The 16,386-nt window shown below is 41.5% G+C and overlaps 1 protein-coding gene across 1 annotated transcript in view; it reads left to right on the top strand.

Moving 5' to 3' along the window:
* The window catches only part of TSNAX (translin associated factor X), a 29,247-nt gene extending 17,530 nt beyond the window's left edge, over positions 1-11,717 (top strand). Inside the window, exons 4-6 of the mRNA XM_073627935.1 lie at positions 3,187-3,317; positions 4,623-4,726; positions 8,966-11,717. Of these exons, the coding sequence (XP_073484036.1) occupies positions 3,187-3,317; positions 4,623-4,726; positions 8,966-9,352 (622 nt within the window). The 3' untranslated portion in view covers positions 9,353-11,717. The remainder of the gene's footprint in view (positions 1-3,186; positions 3,318-4,622; positions 4,727-8,965) is intronic.
* The last annotated feature ends 4,669 nt before the right edge of the window (positions 11,718-16,386 follow it).

The following is a 16,386-nucleotide window of genomic DNA, read 5'->3' as shown; positions in this document are numbered from 1 at the left end:
GCACCTCTTTTCATTTCAGATAAAATTTAATAAAAAGTGCAAACTATAGATAACAAGATTTCCAGAGCATTATGGGCTTTCAAGAGACTTTTGCATAAAGTCTTGGTCAGAGCTCACACATATGCCTCAATACCTGAAAGAAATCTGGGTCTCTCCTCTACTTCTTGCTTGCCAGCATTCTGAACCAGCAGTGGAGTCATTCTAGTAACGTAAGTGGAAGCCTTTCCTTGGTGTTTCTGCTGCTGGTGTGACACATCACCCATGTGACATTGGCCTTGGAGGAAGAGGCTGTACTAAACTTTACATTTTTAAAACTTCATGTTTGGCTCTTTATAAACATAGTGTATTTAAATACAGATTGATAGAAACAGTAAAATGGTTAGCAAATAGTAACTCAGAAAAGGGGAAAACTGACGAATTCTCCTGGTGAACAAACCCATTAAACATGCTGGTTTTAAAAGAACTAATAAAAAATAAGCCATAAAATTGTTCACCAAAAAGCACTGTGCGCTGCCTTTCGACCCATTGTGTGCAAAGAAGTACATGTATGAGGGAGGTTATAAACACAGAATGATGTGCAGTAGACCATATATAATGTGGTATTCTTGGCCTCTGGATCACCAGCCAGCTGACTTTGTAAAAGAAAAGAGTTCTTTTTATTTTACCAACACAAGCAAACAAACACTTTTCTTCAGCATAGAACCCCCCCCCCCCCCCCCCCCAAAAAAGTTCATAAACTCCAGATCAAAATAAAACTTTGGCTTACTGTCAGTAAAACTTGTTCTGTAGCGGGACTGTAAAGTCCCCACCTGCTTCGGGGGGTCCACAGAAAAGGTCAGCACAGCCAGCGGTGTCTCAGCAACAAGCAGCCTACACTACTTCCTCACAAGCATGACCTGCTCCACATCACACCTCGTTGACACCTGCTGACTGCTTCCTGCCCTTTCCCTTTCTCAGGCATGCTAACCACTATAGGGCCGAGATACCCGTAGTCAGGGTCGGTGCTCTTTCCCACCCAAAATCTCTCTGAGTCCCGGAATTCCTCACTGCATAGTTGAGAATCCCTGAGGACTCCAAAAAATATCTATTATCATTACCCTTAGAGGAACCACAACTCAAACAAAGGGCACACACATCTCCCATCCAGAACCAATCCCTGGCATCCTGTACAATAATTACATTTTATAGTAATTGATGAAAGATCTGCACATGTAGGAGTTTTACATTACTGATTTTCTTTGCAAAGCTTTGCAGAATTGAACAAATATTCATATTTAGTTTGTATGTCAGGGAAGTCCCGGGGGCATATAACTGTATAGTTGAGCTCACAGTGACTGTACAAGTGGGAGGGGGGGGGCCTTTTAGGGTTTGTTCATACAGGGAGTTTTCCTGGCATGGGGACGCACAGGTGTTGCGTGCATCCTCTTGCTGGCATCTCATTCATTCCTAATGGGACACAGGACTGCAAGAACGCAGCCGCTGTGTCCTAATTTGGCATGCGGGTGAGTGCAGGTGCGGGTCTCTGAAAGCATACAAGGTGCATTCGGGGACCCTCACTCGTATGTCATATTGAGACACAGTGGCTGGGTTTGTGCAGCTACATGTCCCACTAGAAATGAACAGGACGCCAGCACAGGGATGCATAATTTATTTTAGCCATATAGTGTAGTTATCCTTTTAAACAGAGCTTCTCTGGGTGTCAGGTGGGTCTACACTTCAGACAAGTGTACATGAGCAGTAGATTAGCACTTTTCTCCATTTGATATGATGAGTGGTATAATGTGAAGTCAGTTAAGGAAGCCAGCTAAGGTTCACTTCACAATAAGCACTTGAGTAACCATTCATTTAAATGTCTACAGGTCACTGCACTTTGGGACCCTTTTATGCCTGCAGTGTTCTCCTTTGTTTTATTTAACCTAATGTGTTTTAAGATACCGTATATACTTGAGTATAAGCCAAGTTTTTCAGCACATTTTTTTGTGCTGAAAGTGCCCCCCTCGGCTTATACTTGAGTCAAGCACTTTTCTGGTGCAAAGAATAACATTTTCCGAACCGACTTTGGGGCCCCGTATCTCGGGGCCACTTGGTGCTAGGACCCCAAATTTGGTGTGCAAACCCAGTGGAACTAGCACTAGAACATATCCAAAGCTGGGTTTCCTAGCACCAAGTTGCCCCAGAGATATGGGGCCCCAAATTCGGTTCGTAAAATGTCATTTTCTGCTGCAGAAAAGTGCTTGATATTTTCCGAACCGACTTTGGGGCACCGCATCTCGGGGCCACTTGGTGCTAGGACCCCAAATTTGGTGTGCAAACCCAGTGGAACTAGCACTATAACATATTCAAAGCTGGGGTTCCTAGCACCAAGTGGCCCCAAGATATGGGGCCCCAAAGTCGGTTCGGAAAATGTCATTCTCTGCTGCAGAAAAGTGCTTGACATTTTCCGAACCAACTTTGGGGCCCCGTATCTCGGGGCCACTTGGTGTTAGGAACCCCAGCTTTGGATATGTTGTGCTAGTTCCACTGGGTTTGCACACCTAGCACCAAGTGACCCCGAGATACGGGGCCCCAAAGTCGGTCAACTGTGTCTATCTGCAGCAATGTCATTTTGGGACCCTTTGGGTCCAGAGACCCCAAATTTTGACTGCAGCTAGGGGGCATCTAGGAACCCTTAACTACCAAGTTTGAAGTTTGGGGGACCTATGGCTGCAAATGGGCACAGTGAGGCATGCAAATGGGCACAGTGAGGCTGCAAATGGGCATTGTTGACCCTCTTTTCCACTTACAGTAGCTGTGCATTTCTCACCCTAGGCTTATACTGGAGTCAATAAGTTTTCCCAGCTTTTTGTGGTAAAATTAGGTGCCTCGACTTATATTCGGGTTGGCTTATACTTGAGTGTATACGGTAAGTTCATTTTAAAACAAAGAGCGCTTTTTTTTTTTTTTGCTCCTTTACCCTGACCTAACACACCTTCTGTAGAAGCATACTATTACTAACCTTGATCCAATGGCTGCTTCGAGAAAAAGGACAAAAAAGTTGAGGGGCTGTAATGTGCAGGCCAGGACAGTGAAGGCTTGCTTTACTTTTACTCCATATCATGTGTTTGATAGGTGAGGACAGTGACTTTGGTTAAAAATAGAGTAACGACCTTTTATCCAACATTCTTGCTTTTTTTTTTTTATTCATAGTGAACCCAACAAAGATGATGTTCTGGTTGAAGCAAACAGAAAACTAGATGGCGTACGAGAAAAAATGAAACAGGTGGCCCTGGAGCTTGTGGATGAAGATATATATCAGTACTACAGAGCAATTACATGTGGTAACTGTCATTGTATGCAAATATATAGTGTGAAAAATCTACCAAACTAATTGAATCTTCTAACAGATACCTGGACTTGCCTGTTATTTAGAATAAATGACTATCATGAACCCATACACTTCCCAAATCCAACACACACACATATCCTGTCACTTTTAACTCAGTACCAGTACGGTGATTCGCGCAATGGAGCCGCCCTGCCAGTATAACTGCGGCGGCTAGTCGGGAAGTGGTTAATATAGCATTAAAATATTTAACAAGGCAGTAATGATGTGTACAGTGCTTAAAGTAACCAATCATATTTTATCCTTATTTTATTAATCACAGTCAGATCAATGAAACATGATTGCTGGTATTGGTTGTTTTGTTTTTTTTTCCTTATTCAGTGTAATAAGAGAGGGGGGGGCAGGGTCTCGTCAGTGACGGTGCTCACTCACTTGGAATGGTCCTCGGGGGCTCACTGGCTCAGTCAGCAACTTTTCAGTGTGGCTGTCGGCTGCTTCTTTTTAACTTTTCCGCCTACTTCCCCTTCACAGATGAAGCACGGGGCAGGGAGAGAGGGGCAAGAGAAGGGATGTGTGTGAAGCTCAGGGCAGGCTGCAGGCATGCTGGAAGTGGAGTGGAGTGGACAGAGCAGTGTGGGGAATGGATCTCCTCCTTCCAGGACAGCTGCATCTCCCGAGCTGGCTGTTACCCGCACCGTCCGCACACTTATGCCCCGTACACACGGTCGGATTCTCCGACGGAAAATATTCGATGGGAGCTTGTTGCCGGAAATTCCGACCGTGTGTAGGCTGCATCGGACATTTTCCATCATAATTTCCACACAAAATTTGAGATCTGGATCTCACATTTTCCGACAACAAAATTCGTTGTCGTAAATTCCAATCGTGTGTACACAATTCCGACGCACAAAGTTCCACGCATGCTCGGAATCAAGCAGAAGAGCTGCACTGACTATTGAACTTCATTTTTCTCGGCTCGTCGTACGTGTTGTACGTCACTGCGTTCTTGACGTTCGGAATTTCCGACAAGATTTGTGTGACCGTGTGTATGCAAAATAAGTTTGAGCCAACATCCGTCAGAAAAAATCCATGGATTTTGTAGTCGGAATGTCCGATCATGTGTACAGGGCATAAGAGTGCAGGGAGGACTGCCCGCCTCCCCTCCAATGCGTTTCCACGCTTGCCTTCAACTTATGTCCACTCGCCTAATGCGAGCAGGCAAGTGGAAATTTTGAGGACTGCACTATATTAATGTTTTAATGCTTCCATATAGTTAAAGTGCTTAATCTTTCCCATGTAGGTCTTCAGGAATATGTTGAAGCCGTCACCTTTCAACATTTCATTACAAACAGAACGCTTTTAAGCCTTGAGGATATTAACAAACAGCTAATATTTGATAATAATGTAAGTATTCATTTTTTACATTTTTCTTTAACCCCCCCCCCCCCCTTTTTTTTTTTTTTTTTTTTTTTTTTTTTTTTTTTTTAGTGTTTTAGCAGTGATCCACATTTTTTGAGTTTTTTGATTCAGAGTTCAAAGTTGCATAAGGTAGAACTAAAAGCAAAATGTTTTCTTCATTTTGGATAGTATAAGAGAGGATTATAACTAGGGATGCACCAAAATTTCGGCCACCGAAACATATCTCTGCAGTCTCTGATCATCTCCTGTACTGTCTCTGCAGTCTCTGATCATCTCCTGTACTGTCTCTGCAGTCTCTGACCATCTCCTGTACCATCTCTGCAGTCTCTGATCATCTCCTGTAGCGTATCCCCAGTCGCTGACCATCTCCTGTACCATGTCTGCAATCTCTGACCATCTCCTGTACCATGTCCTCAGTCTCTGACCATCTCCTGTACCATGTCCTCAGTCTCTGACCATCTCCTGTACCATGTCCTCAGTCTCTGACCATCTCCTGTACCATGTCCTCAGTCTCTGACCATCTCCTGTACCATGTCCTCAGTCTCTGACCATCTCCTGTACCATGTCCTCAGTCTCTGACCATCTCCTGTACCATGTCCTCAGTCTCTGACCATCTCCTGTACCATCTCTGCAGTCTCTGATCATCTCCTGTACCGTGTCCCCAGTCGCTGACCATCTCCTGTACCATCTCTGCAGTCTCTGATCATCTCCTGTACCGTGTCCCCAGTCGCTGACCATCTCCTGTTTAAAATATTTTTTTTTTTTTTTTTCTTTTTCTGAAAAGACAGTATTTTTTAAAACAGTCACTTTCGATATTGGTGTTGTTTCGGTTTCGGTTTTCGGGATCAAGGAAGATTTCTTTTCGGTATCGGTTTCGGCACCAAAAAACCCATTCGGTGCATCCCTAATTATAACGCCTGTCAGTTTTTTTGCCATGTTTGTTCCATTTGGGAGATTTCCTTTCACTTCCTGTTCCAAAGCCACAACAGGAAGTAGGAAGAAATCCCTCCAAAATGAGAAAAAAATTCTATTCCTTTTCTGTTGACAACTGAAAATTTTTGTAATTTCCTTGTACTTTTTCTTTCCGTGATAAGTCACCAGGACACATAGAGTGGGTAAATATCCTTAATGGGGCACAGGCAGCAATAAAAACCTGACTGGGGCACTAATCCCTCCCTGTTCAAAACTAAACACAATTTTTCTTTTGATTATATTTTAATATAAATTCCTTCCTGATCAAGCTTAGTTTGTATTTATGATATGTCTGGCTTTTTTATAAATGCTTTACATACTTAAAGGAGAAGTCCAGCCTGGGCTTGTTAGGCTTGGCTTCTCCTATGGGTCACAGGAGTGCAATTCATTTTGCACTCCTGTGACCTGTTTTTAGCAGAGAGCAGGCTGAAGTCCGCTCTAAACTGATGTCACAGGAATCAGTCCAGGCACTGCATCATTACGACAATAAAGTCTGGATCCGCCAGGTGCCTGAACTGATGTCCGTCTCAGCCTCTCAGCGAGCCGCTCCCCATACCTCAACAGCTCAGCGCTCCAGTGAGTGCGGGGGGGGGAGGGTTGAATTGAGTGACAGTCAGCAGCTCTCTGCTCTGGGAGCTGTGAGAACCAAGCCATCGGCGGTGTTCGATCGCTCGGTTCTCAGTGCAGAGGCAGCGGACCGATGCTGCATCCACCTAGGAAGTATGATGGGGGGAAAAAAACATACATCTCTTTTAGCTCAACGATACAGTTGGTGAAACCTCTTGTCTTGACTTTAATAGTATGATGGGGATATATTTCCACGTAAAAAACTGGAAAAACTGATGCAGGTATTGTCATCAAAATGGGCATTAACTTAAACATATCTTAGATTTTCATTAAATGCTTGAGTAAAGAAACAGCAAATCAGTATTCATCGGCGTATAACACGCACCTTAATTTTAGGAGGGAAGTTTCAGGAAAAAAACTTACATTTTAAATAAAGAATTTTGAAGCAAAATAAGGGTCAGTGCCCATCATTGCAGCCTTATCAGTGCCCATCTGCAGCCTCGCCATTGCTCATCATTGCAGCCTGGTCAGTCCCCATCATTGCAGCCTTGCCCATCATTGCAGCCTGATAAGTGCCCATCTGCAGCCTTGCCCGTTATTGCAGCATGATCAGTGCTTATCTGCAGCCTTGCCCATCATTGCAGCCTGATCAGTGCCCATATGCCGCCTTGCCCATCATTGCAGCATGATCAGTGCCCATCTGCAGCCTTGCCCCTCTTTGCAGCATGATCAGTGCCCATCTGCAGTCTTGCCCCTCTTTGCAGCATGATCAGTGCCCATTTGCATTCTTGCCCCTCTTTGCAGCATGATTAGTGCCCATCTGGAGCCTTGTTATTGCCAAAATAAACAGAGCCGGATCTCCTGTGTACTCGGCTCGGCTCGCAGTCCCACCCCTTGGCCCGGCTTTTATGATGGACATAACATCGGTCCAATGGCGGGATGTCAATGCTAGAAGGCGGGACTGGGTGTGACTGCGAGCAGAGCCAGGTATACAGGAGATTCGGCTCTGGCTATTTCTGCGGCACTCATTCCCTCCTTCCCTTCCGAGGCAGCCGTTTGGCGTATAAAACGCACCACGATTTTCCCCTGATTTTGAGGGGGGAAAAAGTGTGTGTTATACGCCGATAAATACAGTATATGGATTGTTATATTTTGTAAATATAAGAGAAGAAGCAAGTTTAGCATTTTTTTCACTTTTTTCATTATTAAGAAAACTGATATAATTCATCTGTCTTGCCAACTTTTGGAGAACTAGTATAAACTGCTAGTAACTGACAAGTTAGTTTGCATTTTTTTCCCCTGATTTTGGCATAGACTGACAGATGGAACTTTTTTTTTTTATTATTATTGTAACCCTTTACTACCTTTCCCTACAAAACATTTGCTGCAATAGCACATGTGCACAGACCATGGGCAATACAGTATGGCCAAATCTCTTTTGGTCCTACTTATCCTATGGATAACAGTAGAGCAGTTCATTCTGCACTCCTGTGACCTGTTTTCAACCAACAGCAGGCTAAAGTCCGCTGTTGGTTGACCACTCAGCCAGTCCATGCACTGGATCAATCCCGACTTTACAGTCAGGATCCACCCAGATGCCTGGACCAGCAGCTGGCTTAGCCTCTCAGCAGGTTGCTGGGAGACTGAGCCAGCTGATCCTGTCCCCCTCCACAGCCCAGTGCTCCAGTGAGCACTAGAGGGGCAAAGCAGAGAGCTGGTGACTGACAGGCATCGCGCTCTGCTCAGAGCGGAGGGGAGAACTCAAAACAGAACAAACACTGCTGATTGCTCAGTTTTCATTGCAGAGGACCTATGCTGCACCCACCTAGGTGATTATCATTATTTTTTTTGGAAACTATACTTCTAACAAGAAGTAAAAATTTGAAACAAGCTGTCAATCCCCTTCCTAGCTGCTTGTACTATGAAGTAATTCATTCTAAAATCACAGCAAATACCCGTGGGTTTGTCAAACTACGGCCCCTTAGCTGTTGCGGAACTACAAGTCCCATCATGCCCCTGCCTTTGGGAACAATGCTTGTAACTGTCAGCCGTGCAATGCCTTATGGGACTTTTAGATCTGCAACAGCTGAAGGGCTTCAGTTTGACACCCCTTCTCTGAAGTCTGGATTCAGCTGGCTTCTAAGAGCTTAGAAACATCTGCTGTATTTTCATCAGCAGGGTGGCAGGCCAAGATCAGCACTCAGGAAGAAGCTGAAATTTCTGTGTCTCTCTTGTAAACTTTGAAAACAAATTTCTCCACAATGCCTATAGCTACAGAGGTGTTTTACAGTGCTTTTACTGCTTCAAAATATGCAAATACTTTGAGTTGCATAGGTTTGCTTTTCAAGCATATCTCTAGACAACTTATTATTATTATTTAATATTAATAAAATATATATACGATTTTTTTTTTTTTTTTGGTAAAGCAGGAAAGCATTAATGTTTTGTGATGTTCCTAACTACTATTGATTCTGTGCTATTGTGCAATTAAGTTATTTTTACAAAATATTTTTAAAAGTGTTTGTTAGAAATTTTACATTGTTCTATTGCCTTTAAACAGAGATGGAGCTCTTTGTTTACAATATCCCGGTATGGTATTGCTTAGATGTGCATGTAGTGTAGATATGTAAATATTAATGAGCTTTACTTTCTAAATATTAACAAATTATCTTGTTTTTTTTTTAGATTAATATTGCCTCAAACAATGAAGACCAAACCAGACAGAGCATATTAAGCCTGCAGATAACTCATGTGGATTATTTGCTTGGAGTAGCTGACCTTACTGGAGAGCTGATGCGTTTGTGCATAAGTAGTGTCGGAAACGGTGACATCAATACCCCCTTTGAACTGACTCAGTTCTTGCGTGAAATTTTTGATGGATTTGCTTACATTGGTAACACTGGTCCATACGAGATTTCAAGAAAGTTGTATACCTTAAAACAGAGCCTGGGAAAAGTGGAAAATGCCTGTTACATGTTAAAAGTGAGAGGCTCAGAAATTCCAAAACACATGCTTGCTGATCTGTTTGTATCCAAATCCGAACTCCTTGAACATGATGATGGCATGTCTTAAAGACCATAATGTTGACCCTTAGTAGGATCAGCTGCAAGTTTACCAGTTCAACAGGTTAATTTGAAATTTTTGTTTTCATGTTTAATATTTTACATTCACATCTGTGCACACATTTTGAGTATAATTTTAATATGATATTTGTATATCTGATTATTGTATGTTCCAACATTGACTTATAAACCAGATATGCTTGGACTGATCTTTATTGTGCCAAGTGATACAAGGCACCCAGACATTCTCGTATATCTTACCTATGGTTAAAAGTGCCTCTTTTCATTTTAGGACCCAATGAAAATGCATGCGCTTTGTATGCAAACCTCTGCTCTAAAGCTAACCTGCACTGGGATAAATATCTAGGTTGCTACTACTGTCCCCTTTTCCTTAAAATGCTGTTTGCCTGGCTGCCTCTGATTTTGCTAATTTGTAAAAGATGAAAGATCCAACCCACCCAAGTATGTCCAGTGTATTAGTTGTAATCAACAAAATCAGTGTCATCTTTTACAACTGCTGTCTATGAACTATTAGTAAGTACACTTACAGATCCAGCACTCCTTCTCCCATTAAAGCTGAACTACAGGCAGTAGAATTATCCAATAGAAAGACAGCACTCCTATCGCATTTAATGAAACTAAAAAAATACATTTTCTTTACTTTGCATTGGTATGGAGAAATTCTAACATATATTCCACAGGGTTTCCATTAGAAATCTCCCTAGCTGGCTAGCCGGAAAAAAAAACAAAAACAATTTATTCATCCACACATAGGAGGTGGATAAAGGAATCCCCTGTTGAGACATTGTATTATGACAATAGCACCTGCAGCTGTCAGAAAATACTGCTCAGTGGCGGCTGCTGCTGATCATCACAAAATTTTCCCGCAGGTCCCTTCCACAGAAGTTGATTAAATAATTGACTCCTGCCAAGTGGGGGAGGCCACAAGCATGCAGCAAGCTGGGTCTTAGTGAAGTCCCAACCCTTGATCTGCATGACGAGCAATCATTCAGCATTTTCAAACAGAGAAGTCAGAAATGGCAGGCTGCATATTTCTCTTAATACAGGTTTACTTTAAACTGAGTTAAAAGTTTGGCATCTCTCTCCTCTCCCATTGGCCTTCCACAATGCAAAGCAATGGAGAAAAGTTAATTTTTTTTAGTCATGATGAAGCGGTCTTTCTATCAGAATGCCTTTTTAAGAGTGACTTTGGACAACAAGTAGTTAAGATCCACTAACTTCTAATGCTGTCTAGGAACAATTACAACTAAACCAAAGATTCTTTACCTTAATCTGATTTACATGTATTATTTGCATTTCAGCAACTTTTACAGATACTGCTGAAGTTCAGATTCTTGTCTCCTGATTCTGTAATGTGCAGTTGTTCCTGTTTTTGTGTTAGAGACAGGTAAAAGCCTACATTGGGTGGGACTGGGTATATATAAATTGCACATGACTCATTTTTTTTCCCCAGAATACCACATTACTGGCAGATTCAAAGTATTGCTGCAATGAAGTCTGTTACATATACAGTAATACATATTAGGCTTCTTTATTTTTTTAACTGCAAAGTTTTTCAGTTTGGATTAAGGGTGTACTGGCAGCACATAGGAGGGTCGGAATACTGCACTTTTACACAAAGCAGAGGGCTACCTCTAGTGGTCCAGTAACCCCTCCAAATGCTGCTTGAATCAACAGCATTCTCACTCCCTGAGCAGCACTGTTGATTTGAGCAACATTCGAGAATTGCGTGTCAGGATACTGCTTTGTATGAGAGGGGGCCCAGCTCTCCTATACCAGCATAGGGTATTTAACTGTTGCTGCAGCACTTGGTAGTAAAAAAAAAATCCCAATATTTATTAGTGTATATGCAGCCTAATTACATTGAAATAATACATATGAAGGGTTCAATTGGACTTTAGGTAGTGAGGTCATATGAGACACTACAAATATGTCTAGATAAAAAATATGAACTTTAGGCAGGTAGGCTGTGTATGCTGTATTAATGGACTGTTTTAGTTCAAGTTCAGCCTTGGAGAATATAATTTGGTAACAGAATAAGCACAAGAGGCATGCTAATAGTTGGGCTCCATGCATAAACAGATGCAGCCTGTTTGACAAACCCCCAATAAATGGGGTCATATTTCTACACTGATTGCCCTGGGACCAAGTGGTGCTCAGGGTTCCCAAGGTTTTATTTTAATTTTTTATTTTTAGAATTTTTTTTCTTACCAGTGCATCAAAAATGACTATATTTCCCCTTTTTACTTTGCATATTCGTAATCAATCCTTTGTGTTTTTCTTGTGGTTCTGCAATAATAAAAATTAAAGGTTTGTACTGATTTTCCTAAATTAAAGCCAACCAACACCTTCCAGTTATGGAGCATTGGAGTTTTTTTTTTTCCTTGCATGTTTCTGTGTTTTAGAGTATTGATATAATAAACAGTGAGTGTTTGTGTCTTTTCTGTGACTTTTGTGAAATCTGCTGTAAAACTTAGGAGATGCATAGTGTTTTGTACATATTTTATTTCTTTTTGTCACAATTTGAAAGAAAAAAAAAACTTTTTAGAAGGCTAAGTATGAAATCTTGCATATTTTACATTATGCAGTATATTCAGAGGTAATGGGAAAAGTATAGGGAGAAAAAGTCATATACAGTATGGTGCAGTTTATCATATTTATATGTATGGTATTAACACAGCAATGTCTATTGTTTTTGTTTTAGAATAGATAACACATATGTGAGTTGTTGGAGCTGCACACCCCAATTCGTAAATTGAATGGAAGATCCCTCAAGGGTTTTTTTTAGCAGCAAAGTGATATTCAAGGCAAGTAACAGCGATTTTCTTAAGTTAGTAATTCTTTATGCCATAATATCAAAAAGGGGATATATGGCTTGAAAACATAGGAGTCGTAAAAAGCAATTCTGGTCTTGACATAAAAGGCATATCTCATCAACAATGGAAAAACTGCACATAAACTCAATTTATATTTAAAACCATAAAACTTATGTGAAGTTTCACATGATATCCCTACGCGTTTCGACCTGTCTGGGTAAGGGTCTTCTTCAATCATTTTTTTTCAATTAAACATAATCCATTAATCAGCTTGAAGCCAAATTAAATGATTAATTCTAATACATTTACACACACAAAAGAGCATTATCGCTCGGCCATATAGGTGTGGGCATATACACTTATTGGTTACATGTGTATCAGACAACTTATGTTAATCAGATACAATACCGTTACTTCTGCACATGTACCTTTAGGCCCTTAATGATCTGTCTGTGATATTCCTTGAGGTCACTGTAAAAGTAATAAAATCCTTTTTAAATTTTGCAAATTTAGAAAATTGCGGGTGCTTTTGTGCTGCCCCCCCAACCCCTTCCTCCCCCCAGTCCTACAAAGGGGTGACTTCCTGCAAGTCGTGTGGAGGCAGGGTCACCTCTCCCGTGGAGAACAGGAGAACAATGTGAGGACACGTCGGGATCTCCGGGGGCTTGGAGTGCTTTTGGATGAACAGCAATTCATCTGGCTATGGAACTCTCTCATCAAGAAGTGGTAAACGCACATAGCCAACTCTATTATAACATTGTACAATGACCATGTAAAATAATGGCATAGTTACAAACCGTATAAACCCATAAACTTTTCTTTTTCACATAGAATAAATTCCCCTGAAGAAGACCCTTAAACAGACAGGTCGAAACGCGTAGGGATATCATGTGAAACTTCACATAAGTTTTATGGTTTTAAATATAAATTGAGTTTATGTGCAGTTTTTCCATTGTTGATGAGATATGCCTTTTATGTCAAGACCAGAATTGCTTTTTACGACTACCATGTGTTCATGCCATATATCCCCTTTTTGACATTATGACATAAAGAATTACTAACTTTTAAGAAAATCATTGTTACTTTCCTTGAATATCACTTTGCAGCTAAAAAAAACCCTTGAGGGATCTTCCATTCAAATTGTTTTTGTTTTGCCCTTGTAACATTTGATTACCTGTTGACCCTACCAGTAGTTCTGTTATTTTTCTAATTCCTTTAACCACATGTCTACTTGGCACTTTCACCCCCTCTCTGCCCAGGACAATTTTCAGATTTTAGTGCTATCGCACTTTGAATGACAATGGTGCAGTCTTGCAGCACTGCACCCAGATGAAATTTATCATATTTTTTTTAGACAGATAAAGCTTTCTTTTGGTGGTATTTAATCACCACTGCGTTTTTTTTTTATATTGCTAAACAAACGAAAAAAATTTGGAGAAAAAAGCAAAAACCCTTTTCTTCGTTTCTCTTATAAAATTTTACAAATAAGTAATTTTTTCCTTTTTTTTTTTTTATTCTTTATTTAGCAGTCACTGAAATGAATATTGGGCATTGCATCAATAACAAAAAGCAAACCTTATCAAGAATTACAATAGCTCATCCCATCTAAGCTAATACACGAACGGCTGCTAGGTGGGCTATTGAATGAACCATCGGCAACTGTTTACCCCATTGCACTTTGTGGGATGGTACTCAGTATCGCCATGTAAATTTCCCAAACAGTTTTATTATTTTTCTATAGAGAAATAAGGTCGAAGGGACCGAACCCATGTATACAAAGTACAGAAGAGAGATACAAAAACAGTATGAGGAGAAGAAGAAAAGGGGGTGGGGTGGGGAGGGAAAACCATTCCACGGATCCTAGACCACTCCTGATGTGCCATTTGGCTGAGAGGCCAATAGTGTTTGATCCCTATAATAAATATAGGGAGTCCAGATCTTTTAATACTTGTCTTCCTGTTCTTTCAAAGTCATGGTGAGGTTTTCCATAATCTGATTATCTGTAATTCTGGTACGCCAATGGGCAACAGTAGGCGGACAGTTACTCTTCCACAAAGCTGGTATACAGGCTTTCACTGCAGTAAGTACATGTCTGAGTAGGTAGTTCTTAATTTTTTTTTTTATTGGACAAGGGGGTGTCATTTAATAGAAATGCCACTGGATTTTTATCGAGTGAGACCCCTATCAGCGTCTTAATCGTGGACTCTACATCAGTCCAAAGGTTGTTTAATTTGGGGCATATGCAAAAGGGTTCCACTTCCCACAGATTCTCCACAGCGCCAACACATTTCTGAAACCTGAGGGTATATCCTATGCAGCTTGGCAGGGGCTCTGTACCACTGGGTGAGGAGTTTATAACTTCCCTCCTGATATCTGCTTGCTAGGGAAGCTTTATGTGCAAAAAATATAGTTTTGTCTTTCTGAGGTTGAGGGAAGGTAACTCGAAGGTCCTCCTCCCACTTTTGTAAAAAGGTCAAGTCAGCCATATCCCCTTGGTTTGTCAGCAAAGCATACAAATGGGAGAGGGAGTTGAGATCCCTCTACGCAGATTTGTTCGAGTGGTGTGATTTTACGAAGGTTTTGATGGTCCCTTTGTAATGAGCATAGGTAAGTACCCAGTTGAGCCCTACAGAAAAAGTCCAAGTCAGTATAGAAGCGGGCCTTTAGTTCCCAGCTGGACAAAAGTTTATTAGCTACTGAGAAATGAAGACGTCTAAAGAAATTCTGTCGACTCAACACCGCAATTTTTGAGTCTGTCAGACCAGGCGGAAATGCATAGGACCCCAACACCGGTGTGAGAGGACCTGGGGAGGGAGATAAGGTAGGCATTAAACAGGTGTTTAACTACCCATAGAGTCACCCCAATTGTAGGGTGTAGAGTTATCATCGCGGCACAAGTTTGCATGGGGGACCAGGGTAAACCCGCTAACACTGATTCCACTGTCGCTTGAGGTCAACCCACAATTTAGGTTTTGTCAATACAAACCACTCCATTATTCTTGTCAGGTGAGAGATCTCATACCATCTTACCGGATCTGGAAAACCCAAATTTTTGGAAGGGACAATATTGCTCTACGAAGTATCACGAACCATGAACCTTGTAAAGCTCATCCGGAACTCTGTCAAAAAGCTCCATGGGAGCCTAATTGGTAGTGTCTGAAAGAGATATATTAGTCTCTGCATTACATTCATTTTTAGAATATTGGAGCCACCAAACCAAGTAAAAGTTTCCCTATCCCAACGTTGGAGGTCTACCCTAAGCTTACGGAGCAAAGGCAAGAAATTGAGTTTGAAAACCCTTTTGAGTTTGTGAGGAATATTTGTTCCCAAATAGCGGATATGGGAGTCTGTCCATCTAAAGTTAAACGCTCGACTCAGTTGATCTTAAGTTCGAGCTGGTAATTCTATTCCCATTGCCTCAGACTTGCTGTAATTTATTTTGTAGTTGGACAGCTGGCTATAATTATTAAGTTCTGCGAGGAGAGATGGAAGAGATACAGACTGAGACAATATAAAGAAGATTATATAATCCGCATATGCAGCCAATTTATGCTTGCTACCTTTAGTCTTAATACCCTTGATGTCCAGATGCTCTCTGACGGTTCTCAAGAACGGTTCTAAGGTAAGTATATTAATTAAAAGGTGAAAGCGGGCAACACTGACGCATCCCATTTCGTGCATGAAATGTGCCCGAACGGGTCTCGTTGACTTTAGACCCTAACTGAAGATGTCAAGTATAACGCATCCACCCACCGTCACATTCCTGGCCCGAGTCCAATGTGTTCCAGCATGGCACTCAGAAACAACCAGTCAACCCTATCAAATGCCTTCTCCGCATCTGTGGAGAGAAGCACCAAGGGTGAGTGAGCAGATTGTGCATAGTGAATCGTGTTCAAAACCCTCTGGGTGTTGTCCCGCCCTTCCCGACAAGGGACAAATTCTGACTGATACATATGAACCAGGGACGGAAAATGGAGTAACCTATTAGCTATAATTTTGGTAAAAATTTTCAGATCCACATTTAGGACAGAAATGGGCCTGTAACTTGCACAATGAGCTGGGTCCTTACCCTCCTTAAGGATTACAGTCACATAAGCCAGTAGGCTGACATCAGGGAGGTCGTGTCAATCTCTCAAGGAATTATATGCTGACACAAAATGTCGAGCCAAGATCACTGCAAATGTCTTGTAGTAAGAAAGCGTAAAAC

The sequence above is a fragment of the Aquarana catesbeiana genome, linkage group LG04 (assembly GCF_042186555.1).
Source record: "Aquarana catesbeiana isolate 2022-GZ linkage group LG04, ASM4218655v1, whole genome shotgun sequence".
Taxonomy (NCBI): Eukaryota; Metazoa; Chordata; class Amphibia; order Anura; family Ranidae; genus Aquarana; species Aquarana catesbeiana.
This window is presented reverse-complemented; position numbering and strand designations above follow the sequence as displayed.